The 27,380-nt window shown below is 44.6% G+C and overlaps 2 protein-coding genes across 19 annotated transcripts in view; both read left to right on the top strand.

The window, feature by feature from the left end:
* The window catches only part of CHN1 (chimerin 1), a 94,674-nt gene extending 89,351 nt beyond the window's left edge, over positions 1-5,323 (top strand). For all 5 annotated transcript variants that reach the window (XM_086897756.1, XM_086897755.1, XM_086897757.1 and 2 more), the window contains 5 exons: positions 3-176; positions 887-964; positions 2,098-2,235; positions 3,229-3,334; positions 4,392-5,323. In XM_086897756.1, the coding sequence (XP_086753882.1) occupies positions 3-176; positions 887-964; positions 2,098-2,235; positions 3,229-3,334; positions 4,392-4,563 (668 nt within the window). In that variant the 3' untranslated portion in view covers positions 4,564-5,323. The remainder of the gene's footprint in view (positions 1-2; positions 177-886; positions 965-2,097; positions 2,236-3,228; positions 3,335-4,391) is intronic.
* A 460-nt stretch (positions 5,324-5,783) lies between these two features.
* On the top strand, positions 5,784-27,217 carry CHRNA1 (cholinergic receptor nicotinic alpha 1 subunit). 14 transcript variants are annotated; one of them, XM_086897803.1, is made up of 14 exons: positions 5,847-6,004; positions 9,824-9,923; positions 10,011-10,075; positions 14,970-15,136; positions 16,827-17,033; positions 17,797-17,989; positions 19,703-19,848; positions 19,993-20,037; positions 20,476-20,585; positions 20,977-21,172; positions 21,791-22,028; positions 23,078-23,301; positions 24,582-24,821; positions 26,730-27,217. In XM_086897803.1, the coding sequence occupies exons 6-14, from the start codon at positions 17,947-17,949 to the stop codon at positions 26,859-26,861; spliced, it is 1,374 nt and encodes a 457-aa protein (XP_086753929.1). In that variant the 5' UTR covers positions 5,847-6,004; positions 9,824-9,923; positions 10,011-10,075; positions 14,970-15,136; positions 16,827-17,033; positions 17,797-17,946; the 3' UTR covers positions 26,862-27,217. The 14 variants fall into 14 exon arrangements, with proteins under 14 accessions (XP_086753928.1, XP_086753933.1, XP_086753929.1 ...); XM_086897802.1 differs by having other exon boundaries at positions 5,784-6,004; positions 16,827-17,989; XM_086897806.1 differs by having other exon boundaries at positions 15,008-15,136; positions 16,827-17,989.
* Positions 27,218-27,380: the final 163 nt, after the last annotated feature.

Consider the following 27,380-nt stretch of genomic DNA (forward strand, 5'->3'; position numbering starts at 1 on the left):
AGATTGTGGTTTAAATGTGCACAAGCAATGTTCCAAGATGGTCCCAAATGACTGCAAGCCAGACCTGAAGCATGTCAAAAAAGTGTACAGCTGTGACCTTACCACACTAGTAAAAGCACACTTCACCAAGAGACCAATGGTGGTAGATATGTGCATTAGGGAAATTGAATCTAGAGGTAAGACATCGTTAATGGACTTTTGTTGCTTTACTGATAATCCATTTAGATTGATCTGGGTCATCTGGGTTTCTGCTGAATGTATGATTGCTCAAAACAGATTTGCACAAGACATTTTATGACTGCCAATTACCCTGCACAGCTAATATTATACTGTGCTTTATTTCATGGTTCATACCATTTATAATTTTTATAGATTCTGCTAGAAATTGCTTAATGGGCAGTTACTGCTTTGTAGATACATATTAGTGCCTATCTTTCCAATAATATATTTATTTTAAAAGATTAAGTGGACGTGGCAAAACAAAGGGGGTTAATTAATGTGCTCACTCTTGCTAGCTCCCCTAGCCCACACTGAGTATCCTTTTCTAGCATTAGGGTATTTGTTTTCATTCTGAAATAATGACTGATCATCAAGTATGTTAATCTGAGTTATTTTTAAATGAGTTGTAATTGGTTTAATATGTTCCTTCAGCTCTGAAGTCATTTGTGTAAATACAGTTTAGTGCTGATAGAACAAGGCATCTGCTGCAATGGTCAGGGTTAAAAACCCAGGATAAGGTTTCATTCTGGAAGAAAAAACTGATAAGGCTTTTAAAGCATGTCTTCTTTTTCTGCCTTAAATGAAAAACTTGCCAAGGGAAGAACAAAGTGGAAGGCAACTGTGAAAATAAGGACTAATTTTAATCTTGTTAAAATGTTCATTGCAGGTCTTAATTCTGAAGGACTGTACAGAGTCTCAGGATTTAGTGATCTTATTGAAGATGTCAAAATGGCATTTGACAGAGGTACAGCCTTTCCTGCATGCTGGAACTTGGTGCTGATGTATAAAATATACACAGTTTTCTGCAGAGCCTCTGTCTCACGCTCCACTGCACCAGTGGTCTGAAGGAGTCCGACGGCTGTGCTGGCAGGAGGGGAGACACCCCATCAGAAAAGCACATCAGCTTCACTTTGGCCTTTATTACAAAAATCTACTTTTCTCCTTCCATCAGTATCTGTGCTCCAGTAACCATGTGTGTAGGAAAGGACAAAGCTTTGTGAACTACTGCCCTAGTTTGCAAGTCAAACTGCGCTCAGAGGGGTGGGGGAGGGATAGAGGGTAAGTGGTGAAGTGCCTTAAGAGAGCTGTGCAACTTAAATCCTTCTTTCTGGATGAAAGCTCCAAAATAATAAGATGAATGCAATAGTGCAAACAAAGTTTGAATTATTGCAGACTAAAAGAAGGTCACTGAGAACAAACTCTTCTCTCTGAGAAAAGACAGTGGGAAAATTAAAGGCTTTCCAGCTGCAGTCCCTCTATCCCAGTAGAAATCAAGGCCAGAATCTGTGCTGGAAGCTCTCTTTCCTGTTTGTCTGGAGGACTGGACCGATTCACACAACATCTGCAGTGTTAGCAGGGTGGGGACATGCTGGAGAAGCCAAGTTCTGGATCTGTGTCCGCTGCACTTTGGACTAGGTAGTATGTTGTAGTTAAATGGTGAACACATGTTTTTCCTATAAAATAGGGGAGCTGTGGACAAAGCTGGTTTTTTGCCTTTTACTTTTTTTCCCAGACTCCCTGATTTCTTATGCAGTGCTGATGAATGTGTTGCTTTTCAATGCAGAGCTAAACGTCCACACCTTAATCCAAGGCAGATACTGCAAGATCAGGCAGGCAGGTTTTAAGAAAAAACCCAAGCTTATTTTTTAGTAATTATTTGAAACAAAGAAAAGATATGTTACTTTATAAAATGCTTGAGGTTTTCACCCTGAAACCATGAACACCACAGTCCAGTAGCTGTTTTACTTATAAAAGCCAAAATCTGTAGTTGTTTCCTTTGCAATAATGTTTGCTTAAGCAAGTTACTATTTTTCTTTTGAATGCTGTTTTACATCTGTTTACATTTCCAAGGCTTTAATATCAGTGCCTTCTCCACAGATGGGGAAAAAGCTGATATTTCTGTGAATATGTATGAAGATATCAATATTATCACTGGTGCACTTAAACTGTACTTCAGGGATTTGCCAATTCCACTCATCACGTATGATGCCTACCCAAAGTTTATAGAGTCTGCAAGTAAGTGTAACACATTTTTTGTCTGCTTTTCATTCTTAGCCTTAGTCCTTTTCGTGCAGGACTGTCCTATTCATTTTATAGCTGTCCCATCAGCTCTTACCCTGCATGCCCAATTTAGTAAGGATTGCAGAACTAAACATGCAGTGCACATTATGGCCTGACTGCGTGATGCTCTGTGAGCATGATTACATTTTCTTTGCCTTTGTCACCAGGAATGTTTCCTTTTCATCACACATTATGGATTACATCACTTGTGTGTCTTGCGTGAATCCTGGGTACTTGACGGTGATTATTTAAAGTCTGTTGGGTTTGTGGTGCCATAAAGAAGGTGATTTATGGAAATGTTTAGAAATAAGATATCGTTTGTTTCTGGAGTTGTCCATTTTGAGTGTTTTCATAAGCTGATAACCACTCATCCCAAAGCTACCTTTGGGGCTGGCCTTGCAGAAAGTAGGTATGCAAGAAGGGCAGTAAGCCCAGCTGGAACTTCTCTCCCAACATCCTAGCTGCCTGAAGCATTTCTGTGATGTGTTCACACCAGCCGCACCTGGAAAGGTGTGAGGTAGCTGTGGCTGGAGAACAAGGACCGCATGCTGTCTGTACAGCTCCTTCTCCAAAGAAGGCTTTTTCCAAGTTGCATAGAGACAGCCAAGGGCACTGATGGCAAAGTTCCCAGTACCTTCTGTTCTCCCAGAGTTGCACCTGTAGATTGTTTGTGCAAAGCCAGTCCAGTCAGCAAGGATTGCCAGAGGATTTTTTTAGTAGGCTGCAGGGAATCTTTCAGTGGAGTGCAGTTTGCTTTGGGGAATTTTCTTTGTCCAAAACCAGTCACATCCTTATGGTGCTCTGAGCACCTCTTTGGACAGACAAATGCTCCATGAGTAATCCAGCAGAGCTGTGAGACCCTATCTCCTGTGCAGGCCACCAGTTGTTGCCTTTCTGTGTGTGAATTCTGGCTGTCTGTGTGGTGACAGTTGAACATCTGTGTTTCAGAAACCACGGATCCGGATGAACAGCTGGAAATTCTCCACGAGGCGCTGAAGCTGCTGCCGCCTGCACACTGTGAAACATTACGGTATCTCATGGCACATCTGAAGAGGTGGGTGGAATAGCTGCAAAGAACTCTAAGCCACACTCATTTTTAGCAAAAGTCCATGTTAGCACCTCCATAAAAGTCTGGTCAAGGCCCACCAAGTCCTGGAGAAGGCCTGTGCACAACAGCAAAACTCAGACACAGGGGATTATCCCTTGCAAAGCAAAACCAAGGTGGCATGTTAGGGTGTCCATTTTAGTCTCTCAAGTAACGTGAACTTCCTGTCAATATGTAAGAATCATTCCCTTTCCTTAGAAAAACTACTTTATTTTAAGCTTTCTTCCACATTCTTTCATTTTGTAGTTCTTATGCAAGTAGGACTGTGTTGACTCTGCTGAGTGCCTCAGGCAAAATTCAACTACTGAGTTTCTGCCTGGTTTGTCCCTTTATTTCAATGACATTTCTAATGGGTATTTTAAAATGGACAAAGGAATGAGAGATGTAGGAACAAAAAATTCCTCCTTGCAGCTTGTGATGTGTGAAGTTAATTTTTCCACACCCTGTTCAAGATTAGCTATTGCTACTCTACCTAGCAAGTTGCTTTTGCTTATCATATTTCTGGTATATGTGAAAAGGTAGAAAGGTGACAAAATTCACTATTTTTAAACTTCTCTTTTAATGCTTTGCTAAGAGGAGCTGTGCTGCTCTACAGGCCATTGTCTTACTGCTGAATGCAGGTAATCAGACACAGCTCCTTTATCTGGAATGCTTAGAGGTTGGAGACACAGCAACTTGGTAACATCAGTCTGACCTGTTTTCAAATAAAAACTAAGGCAGAAAGGAAGAAGAAACAGAAGACAAATCTTGTATACCAAAGGATTTGTTCATTAAGTGTAGATGAGCATGGTCTGTGTGCTCTGAGGACAGACACCAACCCACCACAAACCCACACTGCATTTGCTTTTACTCACTCCCATGTGGGACCTGCTGGAAACATTGGCCTCTCCTTCTCTTGGGGAAAGGCGCGCATTTTTGTCCAGGTTCTCTGGTTTTCAAGCATATGCAGGCATGGTCTGGCACAGAAGAAATGTGAGAATCACTGTGTGGTTTTTTTTTTTTACAGAGTAACACTCCATGAAAAGGAAAACCTGATGAGTGCAGAAAACCTGGGCATTGTTTTTGGACCAACTCTTATGAGAGCGCCGGAGCTGGATGCGATGGCTGCACTGAACGACATCCGCTATCAGAGACTTGTGGTGGAGATGCTTATAAAAAACGAAGACATTTTATTTTGAATATTTTTGGGGTTTTGTAATAAAAAAGGAAGCAACAGTGTTCTATGGATGAAGGAATATTTTAAAGTAATTTAATGGCTCTTGTCACTGAATTCCATATTTGCTAGAGCTTTCAATGTATTCAGGATAAAAATGAAGGAACTCTTTGTCGTTTCTGTAGTGCCATTCAGCTGATGTTGAAAAAGGTTAACACATACTTTCCAGTACTAGTAATCCTGGGTGTTTATCATGTTAAAATAAAAAAAAAACAAAATGCCTAAAGCTATTGCATGATTTGCTCCCTGTTCTCCCTGTTCTGGTGAGACTCATTCCATGAAGAAAACAACTGAACTGGTGCAGCATCTTTGTTCTGGATAGTTTGTGATTGTAATTCAGCATGTTTCTCCGTGTAAACCTGTTGTGATTCTGCTTTTTTTGTTCTATGTAATTGGTTTCTGATACTAAAAAGAAGGCAGACTTATGTGAAATGGAGCCTCTGGCCATTTATTGACATTTCATATTCTTCTCTTCCACTTTTGGGGCTGATTTCTTCTTGGGTTTCTTTCCATTTTTTCATCATACAGTAATTTGTTTTTAACAGAAACAAAATTGTACTTTAAATGCTACTTTAAGTAATTCTCCATGATGTTTATGGTGGTTGCAGTGAAATCTGCAATACTGAACAGTGTTCCTTTATTATTATTGCTATTTCAATTGTAATTTTGTATTTTTATCTGGCATGCATATATTAATTTATTAAATTTTGCTTTTAGAACTCTAACATTATGCTATTTATTTTTACTTACTGAACTTCTTTCAAAAACTGATTGTTTCATTTCTTACATTGGCACTTTAACACCGAACAACCTCTGACTTAAAGAAATGAGTTAGAGTTTTACCAGTTTTGACAAGACTATTCTAAGTATTTTGGGTCCTGACACATTGCTAAGGTTCCCACAAAATCCTGTCTACTTTGAAAACTCTTGTCTTCCTTGTCTAAGATGCCTCTCAAGAAGGCTTCAGAACTCTTAAATAAACCAAGGAAAGTATTGTCAAGCCATCTACATCTTCATGAAATATATCTATTGTTGTAATTGCCTCTATGTGAACTGGAATGGCAGTTTATAATTACACAACCGTAGCTGCCCGCAGTAGATGGATACACCACGGAATTTCAAATGCAGACACATCCCAGAACACTCACTTTGCACTTCAAATGTTCAGCTCTGGTGCAAGCACTTTGGTCTGCCCCACAAACCACCTGGAGCAGGGGGGGAACAAGGAGGAATACTCCCCTAGTGATCAGAACCAGCTGACAACAGAAGGTGCCTCACTGCATCCCACCCCTCCCTGCATGTCTGTCTAGGAGAGGAGGGGTGAGGTGGTGGTCCTTCTGCAGCTCTCCTGAACTGGGGATTGAAGGATCCCAGGAAGGAAAAGGTGAAGCTGGGGATGTACAGTGGTAAGCATGTGGGGAATATTGCTCTGGGCTGGGGGCTGCTGGGGAGGCAGGATGGGGGAAGTTTTGAGGGAATCTAAAGTATGGTTTGGTTTGAGGTTTTTTCCAATCATCCGTAGTATTAAAAGTAGCTTGCTGTTACAACTCCTGTGCTAATTAGTGCACATTATCTCTTTATTTATGGCAATGAGCTGCAGCAGATGGGAATCTCTATGTCTCCAACCTTGCCTTGTCTCCCCCCAGCCCAAAAGGAGTGGCCCATATGCTGCTAGTCACATCTGCCTTGCACTCCAGCAGCCGCACATGTTCACCACTGCCTTGCTCCAAGCCAGCTCCTAAACTTGCTCTGTCTCCCGCCGCTGCCCCGGCGCTCAGTGATGCATTTCCTCGCTCGGCCCTGTGTTTTGGATGGCTCCTCAGGCCACGCATCACCCCTGCCCTTTGCAGCGTCCTGTCCCCGCACTCGGCCCCTGGCAGCACTGGAACACAGAGCTGGCTCTGTGATCAGGAGGAGGGATGTTTTCTGCAGGGGTGATGCAGTTTGCAGTGGCCGCTCTGTGCCTGCCCTGGCAGCCGGCTGTGGCCGCAGCATCCTCCCCGCACAGCGGGAGCTGCCCCGGGGCAGGGCTGGTCCCTCCGGCAGCCCCGGGGAGCCCTCGGGGCAAAGGGCGGCTGCTCCCAGCGCTGTGCCGGAGAGCCTCAGCCCGGAGCTTCAGTTCCCCTCTCTGAAGCCTACAGCGGGAAGCACCTACTAAGTAGCAGTAATTAGAATAATTACCTTTTCTTCTGCTGTGAAAGATCTAGCTTCTCCGTCTGGGTGCTGCTGACACAGCTGCTCGCCTTGCTTTGCTACAGGCGCTTTCAGCTGCGTTTGGAAGCAGTGGTGGCCATCGAGAGGTGATCAGTGAGAGGAAAGGACGCTGAAAATAGCGAGCCGGATTTGCTTGGGGATGGTCGGTGCACATAGGGCAAACAAGCTTTGTTAGCTACTTTGTTAACACCAGCCTCCTGCTGGAGAGGTGCCCTCTCAAGCCCAGTTTAACAAGTGACTATAATAATAAAGTTTCTGCAGGAAAGGAGGAAAACCTAAATGGGGAGCCACTGCTGAAAGAAAAAACAAACAAAATTCCCTAACACACATACACACAAAAACCCAAAGCCAGAGCAAGCAAAGGCCCTACAACTCCCCACACCCAAAAGTAAATAAAACCACCCTCCAAAAACCCATGTCAAGAAGGGCAGCTTTTCCCTGATGCCCAGGCCCCTCTGCCCCCGGGAGCAGTGGCAGCAGCTGCAGCACAGGAGCAAGGGTCAGGCAGCCAGGCCCTGCTGGCATCAACACCCTCCACTCTCCCCAGGTCTCACGTTGTGATGGGCCATGAAGGAAACTGCATGCCAAGGGATGATATAGCTTCAGAATGTGTTTAACACCAGAGAGTATCAATATTCAGCTAATTAAGGCTGACTCTGTCTCCAGCCACCCAGCTCACCCCACATGGAACACAGCTTCACATTTCTTGGATTCTAGTATGTGGGTCATGTGTTGTGTTAGGGTCAGGAATGTGGGACGGAGGACCCCAACAGTCAATGAAGTGCTTTCTTGACTTGGAATCCCAGGAATCTATATGAAGTGACTTTTCTTTATTCTCTTTAATTGCAATTTTTTAAGTGTGTGGGCAAAAGCCTCCATTTTAATCTTGCTTTTTGTTACTATTGTAATGAAGCTCTGATCTTTCCTGAGTGGTAATCATTTAAACAGGTAGTGCAGAAAAAAAGCCTTTGCAGTGAATTTGATATTTCTTTTTGCTAACCAGGAAGATGCTTTGCATGGGCATGCAAGCAATTGCATGTTTTAAGTTTCATTTATTTGATTTTTTTAATGAAACACAGAAAGCGGGCATTTTCCATATTTGTATTAGTTAAGTGACAATAGAATAGATAATCCAGGTCTATGAGAAGCAAGGGCTATCACCAAGTGGATTTATTCTCTGAGGGAGTTGATTTCCATGAGGAGTAAGGGTTGTCTCTAGCTCTCTGTCTCTAGACACAAGCTCTAGACCTTGCTGTCTCCAGTGCTGCAGGGTACGTGTGGACAGCTCGGCAGAGACACTGGAGCCAGCTCACGGGCAACACCTTATCAAAGGGCAGGTGGACAGAGAAAAAGATGGGGGGAAAGGGATTAAACTACAGGTCCCCACCAGAGGGATGAGTGAGCATCTTCATTTAAGGCTGCAGAGCTTGGGGAAAACACTGTGTGCAGAGGCCATAGGCAGAGAACCTCTGGTGAGGCTTTAGGAGAGCTCTGTGATGAGGGAAGCAAGCTGCCTTCTGAAACAAGAACACATGCTTCTGCTCATGTCAGCTTAGCTGACAGGATGGATAAACCTGTTATTTATAATTAGATTTAATAACAAACTTTTCTGGTCCTTCCCCCTCCAATGGCAAAGGAAGGAAGAAAGGATTCTAAAAGGCATTTATGATATACTCACTTTGTTCCTGACCTAATTTTTGCATGCTGATGAATGTTCTGCAATGTTTTTATTACAGCTATAATTATATTGCAGTTGGGGAAAAAAAACATTTAGTGAACCTAGCAATCATGGGTTTCTTTTTAAGTCATGCAAAATTACTGCTTAGCAACTACACCTCAGCCCTAGAAGGCTTATGTAAGGCAGGAGGAGGAGGGCCAGGACATGAGTCGTGGATCACAGGGGCTGCTGTGCCAGCCGTGTAAGGCAAGGTGCCAACCCTGCGCTCTGGCCACACGCTGGCAGGACAGCAAGGACAGGGCCCTGTGCCTGGCTGTGTGAGGGGCTGGGGTGGTCCTGGCACTGCCCCCTCTGTAAACTTCCCCAGGGTCCCTTCCCTGCAGCACGGGACTGGTTGGTGCCCTGAGCTCTGCCTCTAGCTGAATCCAAGGACCCCAGGCTGATGTACTGAGAGGAGAAAGCCTTACCTGTGCATTGGGGGGTCCAGCTCTTCTTCAGCTTTTCAGCACATTCTTCCCCTGCCTTAGTCATGGACACTTGGAGTTCTGCTCTTCACCAGAGACCTTGCATAATCTGATCATTTCTTCATGCTGGCCTGATTGTCTCTCTGATCTGGCTCATACCACAGAGATACTCTTCTTGATGCCTCTTTCTAAATCTCAGTTTGGACAGCATGATTCAGTGATTATCGAATGTCTGTTGCTGATTTTATGGTCAGAGTAACCTTCTTCTTTGATCTCTCCCAAGAGTGATGACAGTAAGCTGCTCAAGGAACTTGTTTAAGAGCTTTTAGTTAGATTTCCTTTTCTATTTCTCATGTATTTTTTCTAAAGGACACGTATAGCTCTTTACATGACTCAGGTGTTTATCGGTACTCTGCCTTGGTCAATTGGAGCAAATGGTTCTTAAGCCTCTGGGAGCCTTTAATAAATGTATTTCCTGAGGCAATTAGGCATTATTTTGAAATACATTTTTGGCAGCCAACCAGGATCTATTTTCAAGTATTATATTGCCTGAAATTTTTCTTTCTTGCTACCAAGCCCAAAGATTGTATGCTCAGCTTTTTCTCTTTGCCCCTTTCTTTTATGTCTCATTACTAACTCTGTCACTAATGCAAATAGGATTGTACAAACTATTAAAATCACTTGTTTTGTAGATTAATATTCATAAATGTATCCTAAAGCTTGCTTGAAGGATCACTCACTAAACTCAAATGAACTTAGCACAATGCTGTTGCTCACTGCTCAAATCCAGCACCTACTCTGTTCTCAAAAAAGGGGAGAGATTCCTCTAATTTGTTATCTGTTCTTTTATCTCCTTTCATGTTTTCCAGCATCATGATGCTGGACATATGTGGTTTATACCATGCAACAGCCCTCACATGACATCTTCCACTAAACTACTGGAATTCGGGTACACTGAGCATCAGCAAGGTGAGTTAGGCACCACCAATGTGGTGCAGGACAAGATACCTCACAAAAAGGGAGGTTTAAAGTCCAACTGAGTACTTTTATTTAAAGTAGGTAGAGGCCAGCAATGAAATACATCTGGAGGAGGTGGAACATCTGTTGCAAGCTGCTGCAAGGTCAGTTGCATTGACATTTGCAAACCCCTTCCTCATGGAAAACTGTGAGCTTCTCCTGGAAGTACTTCTCCTTGCCATTCAGAGAAAAGGCATCATTTCCAAATGTGTTACAGTACAAATATGTTACAGTACAATGTACAAGTACATTTGGTTTAAATTTAATTCAAAAAAACCCCAAACCCCAGCAATCCATGTTGAGCAATGCAAATGCTCATTCTCAATCATTTCAAATACAGTGCAATGCTGAGTCTCTACAGCTCCTTCACTCCCCCTTATTGGAGGAAGAGTTGTGGTCTGCCCCCAGCTTACTTTTGAGTTCTCCCTCTGTAGCATAAATCAAGAAGGGTTGGTCTGAAGCTGCAGCAAAGAAGCAACTTGGCATTGACTGGTGAGGATATCGTCAGTGGAGGAAGCTAAAGGGGTCACAGGTGCTGCCATGGAAGGTGTGGACTGGCTTGTTCTGTTGTCTGTGTCCCTCTTTGGTTTGGAAATCTCCCCCAGCATCAGGAGGAACCTGACTTTCTCTTGCGCTGGTGGGAGGGCAATGATGTTCTGGTTTTGACCTGCAGCTCTGATGTGTCAGGTTTAGCCTCACACCTAAGCTATTGTCAGTTTGCTCATAGTGTTAGTTAAGGATGAGGTCCTGCTGCTGCCATAACCCTCCTGGAGAGCCAGCAGTCAGCACAGCAGCCTCTCCAACACCCATCCCAGTACATCACCAGTGACCTGCAAGTGCAGAGGGCATAGAAAGAGAAGAAAGGGAAAGGGGAGATAAAAATTTTCAGAACTGGTTACCTAAAGTAGCCAGGAAAAGTGACCAAGGAAATGGGTCACATGGAATATTCTTTTTAGTGAAGGCAGGATATTGCATGGGATGATGTGTGTCATCAGGACACTGCTAAGCTGCTCACACCACAAAGTCACTTGCTGTGCTGTGCTTCAGTGCCGAAACCTTTCATGTGTGAACACAGGCTGTGTGCAAACTCCAGAGCTGTGTAGATGTAGCCTCTGTCTGCTAGGAGGATGAACTTCAGAATCAGGCTAATCCATAAACTAGACCTTAACTAGGTTCTTAACTTGGTTAAGAATCATTAAACTGGAGCTCTCTGTTTCAGTGCCAGTTTCTTTTATGGGGCTGCTCCTGTGCACAGCTTAGGTTACACTCACACTGCTCCCCTTGCTGCAGAGTGTGTTTACCAAGATATTCCCCCAACTGCCTTGAGTATGGTGTTTTGAACTCCTGTCAAATCCCTAATATTGGTGAGCAGGGAAATCTGGAACTTGTCTTCCTGTGAAATGCTGAGTAAAAGTCCGTGGGGCTGTCAGGAGTGGGAGCCACCCCTGACTCCTGCCCAGTGTTCAGTGTCCACCCATTTGTGCCTTGCCATTGCCAGCCCCCACCCTCCTGCAGGGACCCAGTGATCACTCTGAAGGTGTTTCTGGAGTTTAGGGTATATCTTCGTTTTTCTGTTTCATCAGTTGTAAACATAGATTTGTAAGCTCCCAGTTGTCTAACACAGCCAAGATCTTGCAGGCTGCCAAGGAGGCAAAATAAATTTTGTGTGATAGGTGAGAGCTACACACCAGGAGCCACAGAAGTCAGTATTTTCCACTAATTACCAAGAAAATTCTGTGTGTGTTGGCAAAGATCCCAACATAAGCAATAAAATAAGTGAGTATTTGGCATGAGGTCAGCCCTGGGTAAAGCACATATCAACAATTCCAAGTGTGTCATGTGCTGGAGTAGAAATCTGTCCCTGGGAGCATGGGTGGCATTTCCTGCTTTAAAACACTCTGAAGGCTCAGGTAGCACAGTGAGGTAGATGTTGACTTTTTAAAGGCAAACACTGCAGCCCCAGGTGAGAGGGATGCTTTGCAGAGATCTGTGGTAAGTGATTTCTAGGATCAGCGAGGGATTATGGAGGGGAAGCTCCATGTGGGAAGGGAGATTCCCACTCAGCCTGCTGGCAGAATTAAAAACAAAGCAAACTTGTTTCTATGTGTTTATCCAGATCATACCAGCAATGAGAGAACCTGCACCCCAAAGGTAGGCACCCTGATGCTCTCACAGGGTTACAGAGGTGCTCTCAGGATCACAAAAGTTGATCCTAGTTGCACTCACTGCAGGTGTGATGTGGGATGGTTTAGCACGTCTGCCTTGCACCGTGGCACAGGAGCCCCATATGGGAAGCAGGTGACATCCAGATGGATATTTATGCTCTCATCCCATAGCTGGGGTTGTATGGGGAATGTGCTGTGAGGGGAATGCCCCATGTTTCGGGATTTATTTTGTATTTGGGAGTGACGACATTGCAAAAGGGTTGTTGTCAATTATATCCTTGTGGGCAGCAATCAGAGAAGGGCCTGTGTCACTTAATCTGTGCAGCAGCTTTAAGCATTAAAACATTTCCTACATTGCCAGCTCTTCTTTCCACTGGCTGTTTAGTGGAGCACACCTCAAAATGCCTTCAGGAAAACTCTGAACTGTGGAATACTGGCCAAAATATGTCAGACCTCATGGGAGCTGAACAAGCAGCTTTTATGTGAAGCTAAACTTGAACAGTCTGCTCTGCAGTTAGTCCAGTGGAGAGTCATCTGCCTTTAGAAACAGACAGATGTGTTTAAATAGGTAAATGTGAGCATCCAGAGAAATACTTCAGGCTAAATGCTCCTGTGGTCCCACTCATGAAAGCCACTGTATGGACTGGGGTAGGGATATGATACATGTATTTCCAGAAGCCAGGTAATGCTGAGCTCCACTTTCTGCACTGGTAGTAACTCAATTACATACTTACGAATAGCAGCTGAATATGCACTTAAAATATAATAATGTCACCTCCAGAGGCAGACACTCCTAGGAGAGCACTCAGGTGCCTAACACTCATTTGCTTTGGATGTCTCCACTGTCAGCATGCAGCAGAGCTGGTTCCCAGCTTTGACATCCAGGCCACCCTTTCTGCCTGGTTTTTCTATCAGCTGCCAGACTTTTGTGTTTTGTGGAGGGTTTTTTTGCAGCTGCAGAGAGAAAACTCATGGCTGGTAATTACAAAGTTCAGAACTGGTAGCAGAGGTGGTCTGTGCCAGATGAGCGCATTTTTCAGCTTGTGCTTCTAAGGGAAGGCAGAGCCTTTAATAAATGCAAGTGTCACCTAGATGCATCTGAGAATTAATGAGATTTTCCTGACCACAGAAGCAGGGTAGCTCAGGAGTTCTGCAGTGCAGGAAAGTCTTCCTGAGGGGATGGACCAGTAGAGCTGCTCCTTTGCTGTCCCCACCACTCTGGCATAGCTCACACAAGCTGCTGTGCTGACAGAGCGGCCCACAGGAGCAGGGCAGAGCAAACCCCACAGCTAATGAACTTGTCGTCTTTTGCTTCTTGTTTGGCTCTCCAGCCTGACTCACCTTGGCCCCAGAGATAAGCCTGGTATTTGGATGGGAGCCTAAGAAGCAACCATGTCAGGGATGTCAGCTGGAGTTAAATTTGCCACTGCTCTATCCAGTAACTTTGTTCAGCTCCAGGACTGGTTTCCTGGCATGTCCATAACAAAAAGGCAGTGTGACACTGCAGCCTGCTTACTGATTCCTTGGACATTTTGTGGTTGCTCAGCTTGTGCCTGTCACCTCTCCTGATTCTGTTTTCAGTTTTTCCTGTCTTCATTCTTGCTGCTTGGGGCACTGCCTTGCCCAAAGCAGGTAAATAAGTCTCTGCTGACAGTGTGCTTTCTCTCTGAGAAGTGTGACCGTGAGGGCCAGTGCCAGTTTAAAGGCGAGCAGTGTCTCTTGTCACCTGCATTAAATTAACACTTGTGCTACTGATCTAATGATGTCTTTTGTGATTATGCTTTCACTGTTTGACTGGGGACCTTTTCCTTGTTTGACTGGGGACCTTTTCCTTGTTCTTCTCTTTCTTTCCAGACTCAAGTTCCTCTTTTATTTCCAGAGGAATCCTTCATATTAGGAAACTGTGCACCATGTCTCTGCCACAATATGAAAGCTGTGTAATTGCAGAGGTTAAGACCATCACTTTTGAGCAAGATTTTGGTATTTTCAATTCCTTTGGGTGATGTAATAGAAAACAAAGAAATAATGTGCTGAAACCAAATTTGCTACAAATATCCGTGGGGACAAAATGTATTTGCGGGTTGGTGGAGGTGTGTCTGAGTATGGAAAACTGCGGCTTTGGATTTCTTGATTTGAGGAATTTAATCTTGTCTATCAATAACTTCTGACATGTACATTAATGCTTAGCATGTTCTTATGGGAACTGGAACAAACCAGGTAAGCAGAGTCCTTCAGCATCTCACGACTGTCATTAATTCCTTGAAAGAATTTCTTCTGGAAATTATTTTCTCCCGCTGTTTTCTCTTGCCGGGGAGAGTTTGGGGTTGTGCTCCCGTGTCCCGGCTCATCCCCTCATCCAGCTGTTGCCATCTGGTGGCCATTCGGGCTTCCAGCGGGGAACGTGCGCCGTGACTGTAACCAGGGCAATCTGGGAACACACACATGGCAAACTCACAAATACTTGTCTAGCCATCTGCCTTATTCAGTGCTGCCATAATCTACTGTCGCCAGCAATGCCATTTTCCTGATACAAAAAATGCATTTAAAAAGGTGTATGCTGCATTTGAAAACTAAAGCTGAAACTGCAGGACAGTGCTATTATTTTTAACCTTTCGTTCCTTTAATTTCCCTGATGTACTACCTAACCTTTCTCGATTCTTTTTATTTGCTTTCCTTCTGCTTCTCACCACCTCCACCCTCCCACAGGCCCTGTTGTCTGTGTGTGTGTCGGAGCCTCTGGCACCTGCGCTCTTCCATCGGGCATCGCCTCTCTGCACGCAATTCTGTGACCAAAATTTCAGTTAAAATCTTGTATTTCTCACTCTGTCAAAAGCATTAGGTATTCTGCTCACCTTCACCGTGTCTGTACAGTATCACCCTGCCAAAGAGACTTACCTGCAGGAGTGTTCGTTCACGGCCGACTTCCTCCGGGCAGGAGCCCTTGCAGCGCTTGTTCCTCGTACATGGATGGAAGGAGCAGTGTCCTAAATTCAGCAAGCAGTGAGTGTGCTGCTTTCCAATCGATCTGAATGAGGCTGTTCTGCCATTAGCATAGAGGGTAGTGGGTTTCTCTGAGACATGGGCAGGGGGCTCATAAAAACAAGCCAAAAAGGTTGGAGTCAAGATAGATGTAAAAAGGGGTTTTTGTGTGGGAATGAAACATTTGTCAAAAAATTCTCTGCATACTCTGAAGGAAAAAAGAAAAACACCTATCCTAGCAATGGATCAAATTCAGGCATTCAGCTCAGCCCCTTCCCTTGCTTTTTCACCTCGGTCATGATGGGTCACGTTCCCCAGTTTAACAACAAGCAGCATTCACTTCTCTGTCCATATTTAACTGCAGTAGCTCAGGTTGCCTTGGGTTTTTTGGGAGGTAAAAGGCTTTGTGCCTCTGCCAGGGAACATTTCTCACAGCCAGGCTGCTGGTCCCCAAAGGCCTTCTCCAAATACCTGCTCCTTCCTATTCCAACACGAGTGCTGACTTGCAGCCAGTGAGGGGAGGCTGGCTCCCGGGCTGGGGGCTCGGCTGCAAGAGAAATAACCCCTTGCTGGGGCTGCAAGAGAAATAACCCCTTGCTGGGGCTGCAAGAGAAATAACCCCTTGCTGGGGCTGCAAACTTCCAGGGGCCCCCACACTGGTGAGATCCGAGAGCCAGACCTTGTCAGGAGGGACAGACGCTTTGGCTACCCAAGAGCTGTCATCTGCTGGAGTGTGGTAACACGAACCTGGCAGCCCTGCCTGGGGTGGGCAGGAATGCTCTGAGACCCTGAGAGGATCCGGAGGGCCGTGGTCAGCATTCCCACAAGGCCTCCATGCAATTGTATCTCCACAGCAGCTGCCTGGCCTGGGATAAAGGCTGGGAGAAGTCAGACGCGGGTTTGAAATAAGATCGCCGCAACAATGGGAGCTGCCGGCCACGAATGGGCCAGGAACAAGGCCAGAGTTATGTAGACAGAGAGTTTTTATTGGAGGATAAATGTAAATGCAGAGTCTGAATGCTTAGTGGAGGGGGTGGGTGAGGGAGAGTGATTAAAAAAATAATTAAAATAATAATAAAGGCATCCAGTGTGAAATACCAAGCCAGCTGGCAGACAGCACAAAGGCTATCCAGCAGAAATAGAAAATACATCTGGTGTCACCCAGAGGCAAAGCTAAGAATGGTTTTTGTGGGGAGTGTTTTCTGGAAAAGGGAATTTGGAACACTGTGTATGCATGGTTGTGGCAGGTCCCCCAGTGCCATGTCCTATCTCCATGTGGCAGTTGCCTGAGAAAAATGCAAGAACACCATTAGCATTAGGCAATATATCCCCAGGACACCACCCCAGAATCCTGAGACTTGTGACCCTGGGATTTCAGTGACAGACTTCTTAGGGGGAGAGAATGTGTGTGTGTACAATCAATAGCGTGAAATTATTTAGCAGACTAGCTTTTCTGAATACAAAGAAAACTCTGCAAACAGACACTCCTGTGACACTCAACTCCACTGCAGACACACTCTGCAAAGAAATGTCTTGGTTAAGCCTGACAACTCTATGTTTATTTCAATGCCCTCTACCTTTTTGCATGGGGACAGCAAGTGAATCCAAATCTGCCTTCTCCAGATCAGATTTGGGATTTTACACACCCTACCAAAGCTCTCTCTTTAACTTTTCTTTCAGACTGACAGTTCATACTCTCTATTTGTTCCAGGTACAGAAGCCAATTTGCACTGTGGATGTTGTTGTCACTTTCTCCTGGGCCTCTTCCAAGTCTTTTGAAACCAGATGACCTGAACTGCGAAGAACATTCAGAGATTTATAGTGACATCTTTCCTGTTTGCTTCATCTCCTGTCCCAGAAACTGATGGACTTGCTTTTCTTATGCTGCTGAACACTTCACAGGACTATCTCTCTCAAGGTTTTGTTCCTGAGTGATATTGTTGAGCTCAGAGTAGATAATCATGTATATATGAGGTAGAGAGGTGTGTGTATATATGTGTGTATATATATATAAATTTCTCCACTGTTTCTTATTTTCTTTGCTAGCCTGAATGACTGAGTATTATTACCAAACACATCACTTTTCACACCTTTCCAGGTGATTTATGGCAATAAAGAGCAAGCTCTTGCACACCCTACAGAAATCCACTGGATCTGCCTTGCTGTAGAGACAAACCAGTCACGTTTGTATCACTTGAGCCTCTCAGCTCAGTAAGGATAGAGGTGGCTGCAGCCAAGAGGGTGGGGTGTCTTCTCTTAGTTAATAGCTTTCAAGGTGGGGACTCTACCAGGAAGTCCTGGTAGACTAAAGGAGATGGATCTGTCTTGAGAATGTTTGTTTGCTTCTTCAAAGATTTCCCATCCTTCTATGAAGCCAAGAGAGTGGCCTTGTCCCAGCATGCTGTCTGTATGCTGGTGGGGACATATCAGAAATAAGTGACTGCGCCTGTTTTGTCTCTGAGAAACAAAACCTTCAACCTGGCTAGTTGCTCTGTTCACAAAAATGTTTCTGAGATCTCACCAAGACGTTAAATTACTTACAGATAATCCTTTCTTAGTTTATTTGTGTGTGTATTCATTTAGTTAGTCAGAGATCACATTGATAATTAGGAAGAAAAATGACCTTCTGTAAACAGCAGGAGATATTTGACGGGTGAAACACACTGTGCTCCCATTTCCAGCCCGGTGGTGCAGTGGCCCTCAGCTGTCATTCCCAGAACAGGTGCTGTAAATCAATACCCTGATGGGGATATTTCAGCAGCACAGCCCCCTCTGAAGAGACCTCAGAGGTGCTTTGAGCGTGCCTCCATCTGTACAACTGCGGCAAGAGGATGATGAAGGTCCATTGCGTACTCCTCCTGCTCATCTCCACAGGTAAAGGTGTTCCAGCCATTGCCTTGAAGGGGGGTTGTCTCCTTCCAGAGCGCGTGGGACCAGGGCTTTGCACATACCTCAGCATGAGCGAGCGTGTGTTCCAAGAGCAGCCTGTCCTACCGGTAAGGTTTTATGAACACACCAAGTCATTTAAATGAAAGCTTTGGAGTGCAGTATTATCTGCTCAGATATTTGTAATTTCAAGCAACAGATATTTTGAGTGGAAAAGTTTCTCTCTGCAATCGTTTTTTCATGCTCCCATTTGCCCTGGTGCTACATGTATTTCAAAATATGTGAAAGGATCTAGTAAGCATGGCTCGGAATGTGAAAAATCATTACAAGAAATTTCATTAAGTTGTGGGGTATCTGACAAGGAGGTAAAATTGATTTGCAGCTGCATGTATTGTACTGAGATAATTCTTTTTAAAATGTCCCTTAAAAGAATAAGTGTTTTGTGATCCTAAAAGCTTTTCAAAAATTTCAAGCAGTATATTAAATTCCTATCAAGCCAGCCTACCAGAAGGGAGAAATGAGAGAGGATTTTAATTGTATTAATAAACTATAGAGCTTCAATTAGATGTGATGCTGTGATCATAACTTAAAAATTGAAAGATGTCTCCTGGGCACCCTCGCTCAGCCTCCTAGCAGGGGAAGTAAATGGTGCCTGTCTGCAACAGACAGCCTTTCTCATTAGTATCCAAGTATTTTAACATAATCTCATGGCAGAACAAGGCCAAGGCAGAATCCTTGGCAATCTCAGCTCAGCTACGTAAAAGGAGTTGGTGAAAAGTCAGTTAGGAAACCGGGGAAATCCTAGTTTAGGTTGGAGTCAGCAGCAAAATTCTTGTTGACTTCTGTGGCCCAGGATTCAGCAGAAAGGGGGAGACAAGGGTGCAATCTGCCAAAAATGCTTGCAGTGAGGCTCAACTGTTCTGCTCCCTCTCACTGCCTTTAAGGGCAGAGGCATACAAAAACATCCCCAAATACCTCTTCCATTTGCTTTCCTCCTCTGTGAAGAAGCTACAGTCTGAGGACACCGTGTGCCTGCTTCTTCTGCCACAGGCTCTCTGGAAACAGGGCCCATCTGCTTTCCAGTGCCTGTGCTTCTCAGCAGCGCAGAGCCATGCACAGGCACTGAGAAGGCTCCACTGGAACAGGGTTGCACCCTGCCATTTCCACTTGTGAAATTTTTCTTTCAAGGCTCTTTGGCACAGCATGGCCAGGTCATGCTGGGCAGCCTGTGGGCAGAGCTGTCCATGGACCTACACCACACAGGGAGGGGTTTCCTTCTCTCACCCACCTGCACAACCTGAGCAAATCCCACAGTAGAGAGGAGCTACTATTCCACTTAGATTGAGGATACAAGGAGTCTGGGTGGTGATGCCTTCTCAATGACTGGTGTGCTTCGCCTTCTTTAATGTTACTGTCACAGGAAGGTCTGTGGAACTGAAGGTGGAAAAGGCAACATCAGAAATGCCTGAGAATGGATATTTCCTGTGTTTAACTGCCCATAAGTACTGCATGTTAGCAGTTTCAGGCTGGAAGACTCCTAATGTTCAGTCTGATGTTCGTGATCCTGGGTGGAGGCCACTGTCACAGGGAGGCCTTGGTGTTGTCCCCGCACCAGTGTTTCCTCCACGCCAGCCTCAGACTGGCGGTGCTGTCGCCTGTTCCCTGCCCCTTCTGACTGGTGCCACCCCTGGTGCTCTGCAGCTGGGCTGGCCCTGTGCTATGAGGACGAGACTCGCCTGGTGGAGGACTTGTTCAGTAACTACAACAAGGTGGTGCGGCCCGTGGAGGACCATCAGGACGCCGTGGTTGTCACCGTGGGGCTGCAGCTCATCCAGCTCATTAGCGTGGTACGGTATGAACGCGGGTAATGTTGAGCCACTGGCTCGTGTGGTGGTGCCAAATGGTGTCCTTTTCCTAAGGAAACAATTTTTATCCTTTAATCCTGATGCTTGCTGATACTCCTCTTTTTTTTACCTTTCCTTTTTTTTAAGGATGAAGTTAATCAGATTGTGACAACCAATGTTCGCCTGAAACAGGTAACTAAATATCCTTAACCATGTCATCTAATTCAAATAAATGCACTGATCACAGTCAGGAATTAACTACACTGTCATACTTTCAGGGGCAACTTGGACAGGTGGATCAGGTAGAAGAGCATTTCTTTTTACTAAGATCTTAAGAATAAAGTGCTCTAGATGCTAAGAGTCTTAAGAAAAGCATTTAGGGTTGGATTCCAAACAGCAGGCTTCTGATATATTTATCTTTGTATTATTTTCTTTTGGGTTTTTTTAGGTTTTTTATAAGCTTCTTAAACCAAAATTTAAGTTAATGTAAAAATGAGCTGGTGGTCCCACTCCCATATGTTTATGCTTACCTGCATGCCCCAAAGCAAGGGAGGAGCTGTTTCTGGGAAGTACTCAAACTAACTCCAGTTCTGGGAGAGGATCTCAGGGGCTGAAATCTTCCATCTTTAGCAATGGACAGATGTCAACCTCAAATGGAATCCAGACGACTACGGTGGCGTCAAAAAAATCCGCATCCCCTCAGATGATATCTGGCGGCCAGACCTTGTTCTTTACAACAAGTAAGGGGTGCCAGCTGCGGAGGGAGGGAGGGAGGGAGGGAGGGAGGGAGGGAGGGAGGGAGGGAGGGAGGGAGGGAGGGAGGGAGGGAGGGAGGGAGGGAGGGAGGGAGGGAGGGAGGGAGGGAGGGAGGGAGGGAGGGAGGGAGGGAGGGAGGGAGGGAGGGAGGGAGGGAGGGAGGGAGGGAGGGAGGGAGGGAGTAGCTCTGCCGCCTTGTGGCACCACTCTGGTGAGACAGTTTTCCCATGACATCTCCAGCGCATACAGTTCATCAGAGTAAGCTTCTCCAGGAGCAGGCACAGGAGACATTTGACCCACAGCCAGAGAAATCCTTTTGTGACTGTGTTGATTATGCTGCCCATATTACTTTTAATGTCCTTGTTCCTTCTGCAGTGCAGACGGTGATTTTGCCATTGTAAAATACACCAAAGTCCTTCTGGAGCACACAGGTCTGATCACCTGGACACCACCAGCTATTTTTAAGAGTTACTGTGAAATTATAGTCACCCACTTCCCATTTGACCAGCAGAACTGCAGTATGAAGTTGGGAACATGGACATATGATGGTACAGTGGTTGTTATTAACCCGGTAAGCAAGGAGTTTGTAATTGGAAAAGCAGCAAAGACCTGTACGTGTTTTTAAGAGAAATCTCAGATTTAGAATGGAATATGACCTAGTTTTGACTGGAAAAAAACAAGCAGACCCAACCTGTAAACCAGAAAATTCTCATTTGTAGATCTAGCAAAAAATTTCCTGGTTTGGCTCCTAAATTCTGCATACATATTATCCCTGTGCCCTAACAGTCTCCTGTCTGTCCTCTGGCAGCTTTGTACCACTTTTTTATGGTACTGCCTGTTCTGCTTCTGTTTGTTTTCTTGGTTTTGGGGTTTTTTTGAGGGTGCACATTTTCTCTGCTCAAGACTTTCCATTGCCAAGGACTCTTTCCCTGTCCCCTCAGATATGGCTCCTATCTGTAATATTTTTCAGTCTACTGTCCCTGACTGTTTCTGTAAAATACTTAGTTGAATGCTGTGTAGAGGCTGTAGCCTAAGACAAAATAACAGAGACAAGACTTGTTTACTCACAAAAAAACCCCCACAAAGTGCATGAGTTACTTGGAATCCTGTTCCTGAGTCAGACCTTCCAAGTTTTGATTTTGTTCAGAACACTTGGTATTAAGAATTTGTTTGGCTGTTTTGCTGCCAGGAGAGTGATCGTCCAGATCTGAGCAACTTCATGGAGAGTGGGGAGTGGGTGATGAAGGATTACCGTGGCTGGAAGCACTGGGTGTACTACGCTTGCTGCCCTGACACCCCTTACCTGGACATCACCTACCACTTCCTCATGCAACGCCTGCCTCTCTACTTCATTGTGAACGTCATCATCCCCTGCCTGCTCTTCTCCTTTTTAACAGGGTTGGTTTTTTACCTACCCACAGATTCAGGTATGTAAATTAATTCATCCTACTTCCATAGAAATTGCTCTTCTAAGAAGTTCCTGGGAAATTCCCAGTATTTGAAATCATCAGCCAGCTTGAAGGCTGGTGCATATTAAAACTGGACATTTCCACTGAAAGTAATGGCTTTAAATATTCTGCAAAGAAAGGAAAAGTGCTGAAAACTGAAACTGTTGATATAAATAAATACGGGTGCTTTAAGTTCTGCAAACTAAAGATTTAGCTGGATAATTTTAATGTTTTGCCATAGGTAGACAGTGTGTTAGTACATCCTGCAGTTAATGAGCACACAGGGGTGACAGAGGCCCTTCTGCATCATGTCAGAGCAGAGGGCTCACTGCCTGCTCACACACACATCACCTTGTGTGGCACAGAGTAATCCTGACCTGTTCTGGCCTCCTTTGTCTCTGCTGAGCCACTTGGGCTCTCTGCAACCATTTCCTCTGCTTCATTGTTTTTGCCTCTTATCAGCTTTTCATACCACTTAATCTCAGTGTAAGCCCCTTCTTATGAAATACTTGGTGCATTTTTTTGAGTGGAAAACTTCATACAAAGTTGAACTGGATAAAAGAAATGTGTGAATAATGTCTTATAATTCAAATTTTGACACCCTCTACACATGAGGAGATGTCGCAGAGCAACTGACCTGGTATCAGATGTGATTTTAGTCTGCTCTCTGCCCAGAGACAGAGTAAGAGAAGAAAACCTCAGGAGGCTGTAGAGCACTAATCAGGTACATATGCTGCATTGTTCAAAATGCAGAGACCACAAAATGCTCCTAGCAAGTAAAAATATCCATCACCCACATTACCCAGTCACTCCTGGTAATTCCCACCTTAGCGCTGGAGCTGGTGCTGTTAGGCTCTCGGGTTTTCCCAGCCTACTTACTGCTCTGGATGCTGGCAGAGATGATTGCACTGAAAATGCACACTGGTGTTTGTGTGAACAGCTCTCACCCACATCCTGCTTCTCAAATAAATGCTCTCTGTACTGAATGATAGGAGCAGCAATGATTTTTGGGGGCTTTTTTATGACAGGTGAGAAAATGACTCTCAGCATCTCTGTCCTGCTGTCTTTGACTGTGTTCCTGCTGGTCATCGTGGAGCTGATTCCCTCCACGTCCAGCGCAGTGCCTCTGATCGGCAAGTACATGCTGTTCACCATGGTGTTCGTCATCGCCTCCATCATCATCACCGTCATCGTCATCAACACCCACCACCGCTCCCCGAGCACGCACACCATGCCCCCCTGGGTCAGGAAGGTGAGCTCTGTGGCTTGGCACACTTGGCTGGTTTCCACCGAACGCTCCATATTTTATTGGCAGGTTTTCTAATAAAAGTCAAAAAGAATTGGGGAAGTAAATGCATCATGTTAAAGGTGTCTAGGCACAAGAGCCAGTGTTTCCTACTTAGCTGTACATAAAGTCAGCAAGGTTGCTTAAGTACTCCTTTAAGTAACAAAAATTGTTCACTGGGGTACAGTGTTGCAGGGAACAGGTGAGACAAGACATGGGCAGCTGAATGTAAGGAATGGAGAAAAGCAAATGTCCATCTGGACTTGAATTACATATCCTGCTCTAATTCTCCGTCTGATTGCAAGGCACTGCTGCCTGCCAGTGACCAAGTCCACCAGCCTGCACGAGTGTAGAGCATAAGGGCCAGTGGGAATACCTGAGTTCAGAATCCCATTTTGCAAAAGATGGTTTAGCAAAAGCTAAAAAATCTTCTCTGTACTTTTCCAGTATACAGTTGCTCTGCAGCCCTTGGGCTATCCTTGCACAGGAGTCCAATGGTAATGATAAGATGTAGAAAAAATTGGTTGTCTGTCATTACAAGTTCTTTGCCAGGGAGACAGTATCAAAAATCATCTGATTTATTCAGCAATCCTTGCTGTTTTGAAGCCTGCCTGGGTTCATACTAAACCCTGACATGAAATGAGGTTTTTCTGTGTATTTCTAATTATGCTTTTAAGGTTACAGGTTATATTGGATTCCCTCTGTAGCCCAAGCAATCCCTGCAGAAGGGAACTTTCAACAGGAAACGCTGCATGTGCTTAACATTGCTCTGGCTACAAGTCTCTATCACTCCAAAGAAATTTACTGTAAACCTTACATGCCTGTGTAGCAAACATTCATAACACTGAAATCAAACCTAAGTAGCCAAGAGAGTTTCTTTGTAGTCCATTCTTTGAGCCAGATTTGTAGGCAGTATGTTTGAAGTTAGATGGGATGGCTGGAGCTGGGTCGTGCTCGCTGAGGCCCTGCTCCGTGGCACCACTTCCCGAGAGGATGCTGGGGGCACAGCAGCAAAAATGGCTTTTGGGAAGCGTGCGGCAGGCCTGCGGGTGACTCCCTCTGCCCCGGGCTGACAAAAGCCCCACGTAACTAAGGCGTGGGCAGGGACACAGTCGGAGAGGGAATCTGTAGCAGGCCCAGCAAGGGAGGCGATCTGGGAGGGGAGAGGTTTGTCTCTGTTCAGCACACAGCTGCAGCTGTAACAGCCCCACAGACCAGCAACTGTCATCTTCTCCCTTTGTTTTCAGATCTTTATTGACACAATCCCAAATGTCATGTTTTTCTCTACAATGAAACGACCATCGAGAGACAAACAAGACAAAAACATTTTTGCAGAAGACATTGATATTTCTGACATTTCTGGGAAGTCAGGTTCTGTGCCTGTCAACTTCTACTCCCCACTTACCAAAAATCCAGATGTGAAAAACGCTATAGAGGGAATCAAATACATTGCGGAAACGATGAAATCGGACCAAGAAGCCAGTAATGTAAGGCACTTTTTTGTGCATGATTCATTTCCAGCTTTCAGGTTGCTACATCTTACTTTTTTGGCAAAATATCCCTGCCTTACAAAAACACTCCAAGTCCTGGCTCTAGCAGTGGACATCTTCTCTCCTTAATGAAGTCAGCAAGGAGCAACAAATAATTGTCCCAGATGTTAATTGAATATTGGCTCCCCAAAATAATAGAAAAGGAAAAAGTGTTAGTGCTAAGGTTTTCTTATGTGATATCTGAAGCCATAGAGATGGAGTGTCTGTGAGTAGGAAACCAGTTTCAAGAACTGTAAGCAAGTTCCAAAACACATTTCTTCTGTCTCCCACTCAGGCATCTTGCCCCTGTGGTACGATCATACTGCTATTGAAAACCCAGGAATCAAGCCAAACTCCACAAGACTACTAGTGTTATCTGAGAAGTGCTAAATGTAACTTAAAAATGGTATTTCCAATTTTGATAAGGTTTTGTTTTATTCCTGAATACTACAAGTAGTTTCTCCAAATGAAGCATGGCATGAGCTACTCTGAATACTGACTTTTTCCACATTGCAAGCCAAAGGAAGGATAAAAGCATAAAAAGTCACATATGGCAGTGTTCCCTAGGAAAACCTAGCTCTGCCTCCTTCTAGCACATTCGGTACAATTAACCCCTCTTTTATTTCAGCTCACACAGCTTTTGCAGGAGTAATTCAGTCCTGATATTTCACCTTCCTAAGTGGTCACAAACCTCTCCTGTTGAGCTGCAGGCTAGTTTGAAGACAGAGGGGTTCTCTGAGAAAATAATTTGACCCATGCTCTTGCAAAGGAGGTGCTTCCTTCCCACAGACAGGATTTACACCACGGTGTTTGCTCCTGCAACCAAATTCCTGGAGCATGTGAAATAGCTCTGGCTGTAGTCTCATGTTCCCTGTGACTCCTTTGCCTCTCTGCAGACAAATTGTTGTTTTCAGCAGGGCTGGCATAGCTTCAACATCTCTGGGCTTCACTTCCTCCTTGGCTTACAAGGAGGTTCTTCAGGTTACTAGCAAATGCCCCCTTCGGAAGTGGAGCCCAGCTGTTTGTGTCATCGGGACACTATTGATGTATCACTTCCAGGGGGTTTCAAAAGTCAAGTTCCCTAAATAAACCTGAAGGTTGCGGCTTCTGAAGGCTGTCCCTTCTCTGCATTCACTTCTGAACCACCTCAGAACAGTATTCATTATCAGAGTGTCCTCTAGATAAATTACAACAGCCTCTTCTACTTGTGGGAGAGCCAAGGCACAAGTAGAAGGTGCTTTAGGTCAGCACATGTCACTGCTTAAGGCGGACTTATGGGGTGGAAATCATGAGCCCTGCTGTACTTGGTGCCTTGCCCTCTGCATGCTCTTACTGTGATAGGTTCCCACCAGTGAAAAGGTACAGAGCAAGCGGTTCATGGTGTCCCACAACTGGAAAAAAAGACTGATGGAGCTACCAAGAAGGTTTTGCAAGGCATTAGAGTGGTCTGCAAAGCAGGGATTAGGGTTAAATTAATAGGAATTGCCTAGATATTTCATGAGAACAAAAAAGCAATGGAAAAACAAGTCAGTCGGGTCAAGCTAAGAGTTTTGCTTTCAAGATTTTAAACTCACTTTCAGAAGCAACAATTGACCTAACAATTAAGCTTTTCAACATTTTTTTTAATGAAATTGTTCAGCAAATTGCCAGGGTTTCTGGTTAGTTTAATGTTGAAACTTGTATTTCCAGGTTGCTTAGGCTTTCTTAACCACTGACCTGCTTTTGAGAAGAAAATGAGCATTTTTTGCATAGAAATAATGGCACTTATGGAAGAGCCTTCCCCTTGTTCAAGGCAGTAAATTACAAGAATGCTGTAACAAACACGGCTCTGCAGAGATTTTACCATTTCCTTTGTTTCTTTCCCAGGCTTCAGAAGAATGGAAGTTTGTTGCAATGGTGCTTGATCATCTCCTCCTTGGCATATTTATGCTAGTTTGTTTTATAGGAACATTAGCTGTATTTGCTGGTCGCCTTATTGAACTAAATCAGCAAGGATGAATGTCATCTGGAAACTATTTGCTACCCTGAACATCTGAAAGCATCATAACCATCAAAATCTGGCCAGCCTCTGAAAGGTTCACTGACAGGAATCAGTAACTGCTGGGAAAAAGCAGGGATAATAAAATGTAAGGCTCCATACTTAGCACTTCTGAGCTGCTGCTCAGTAGCATTTAATTACTAAAAAGAAACATTTGCATTGCTGGTAAACTTGAATGGCTGTCAGCCAGGTTTTGATCCATTTTACCCTTTATTAAAAATGTTAATGTATTAATAAGACTGTCTGACTTTGTAAGCAACAGATACTATTCCAGTGAAGTCAACAGCAGTGTAATAAACTTTAGCTGAGCTGTAAATCTGTATCCACCTTTAGCATTCAGGCTGGTTTTAGTATCTGTTCTGTGGATTTTGTATTAGGAGGGTCACTCCTCTGATAACACTAGATATAACCCTCAAAATATCTCAAACTCCATGCTTAAGCACTTGATTTTCATGCACAAATCTGAACTGACTGACTGT

This window comes from Cyanistes caeruleus, chromosome 7 (assembly GCF_971803275.1).
Source record: "Cyanistes caeruleus chromosome 7, bCyaCae1.hap1.1, whole genome shotgun sequence".
Lineage (NCBI taxonomy): Eukaryota > Metazoa > Chordata > Aves > Passeriformes > Paridae > Cyanistes > Cyanistes caeruleus.

Excerpts from the sequence above, each read along its gene's own strand:
- CHRNA1 (XM_086897802.1), top strand. The coding sequence starts at position 17,947 with ATGATGAAGGTCCATTGCGTACTCCTCCTGCTCATCTCCACAG. Across the intron at positions 19,849-19,992 it reads TCATCCAGCTCATTAGCGTG|GATGAAGTTAATCAGATTGT; the intron begins GTACGGTATGAA and ends CTTTTTTTTAAG. Across the intron at positions 23,302-24,581 it reads TGCCCCCCTGGGTCAGGAAG|ATCTTTATTGACACAATCCC; the intron begins GTGAGCTCTGTG and ends CTTTGTTTTCAG.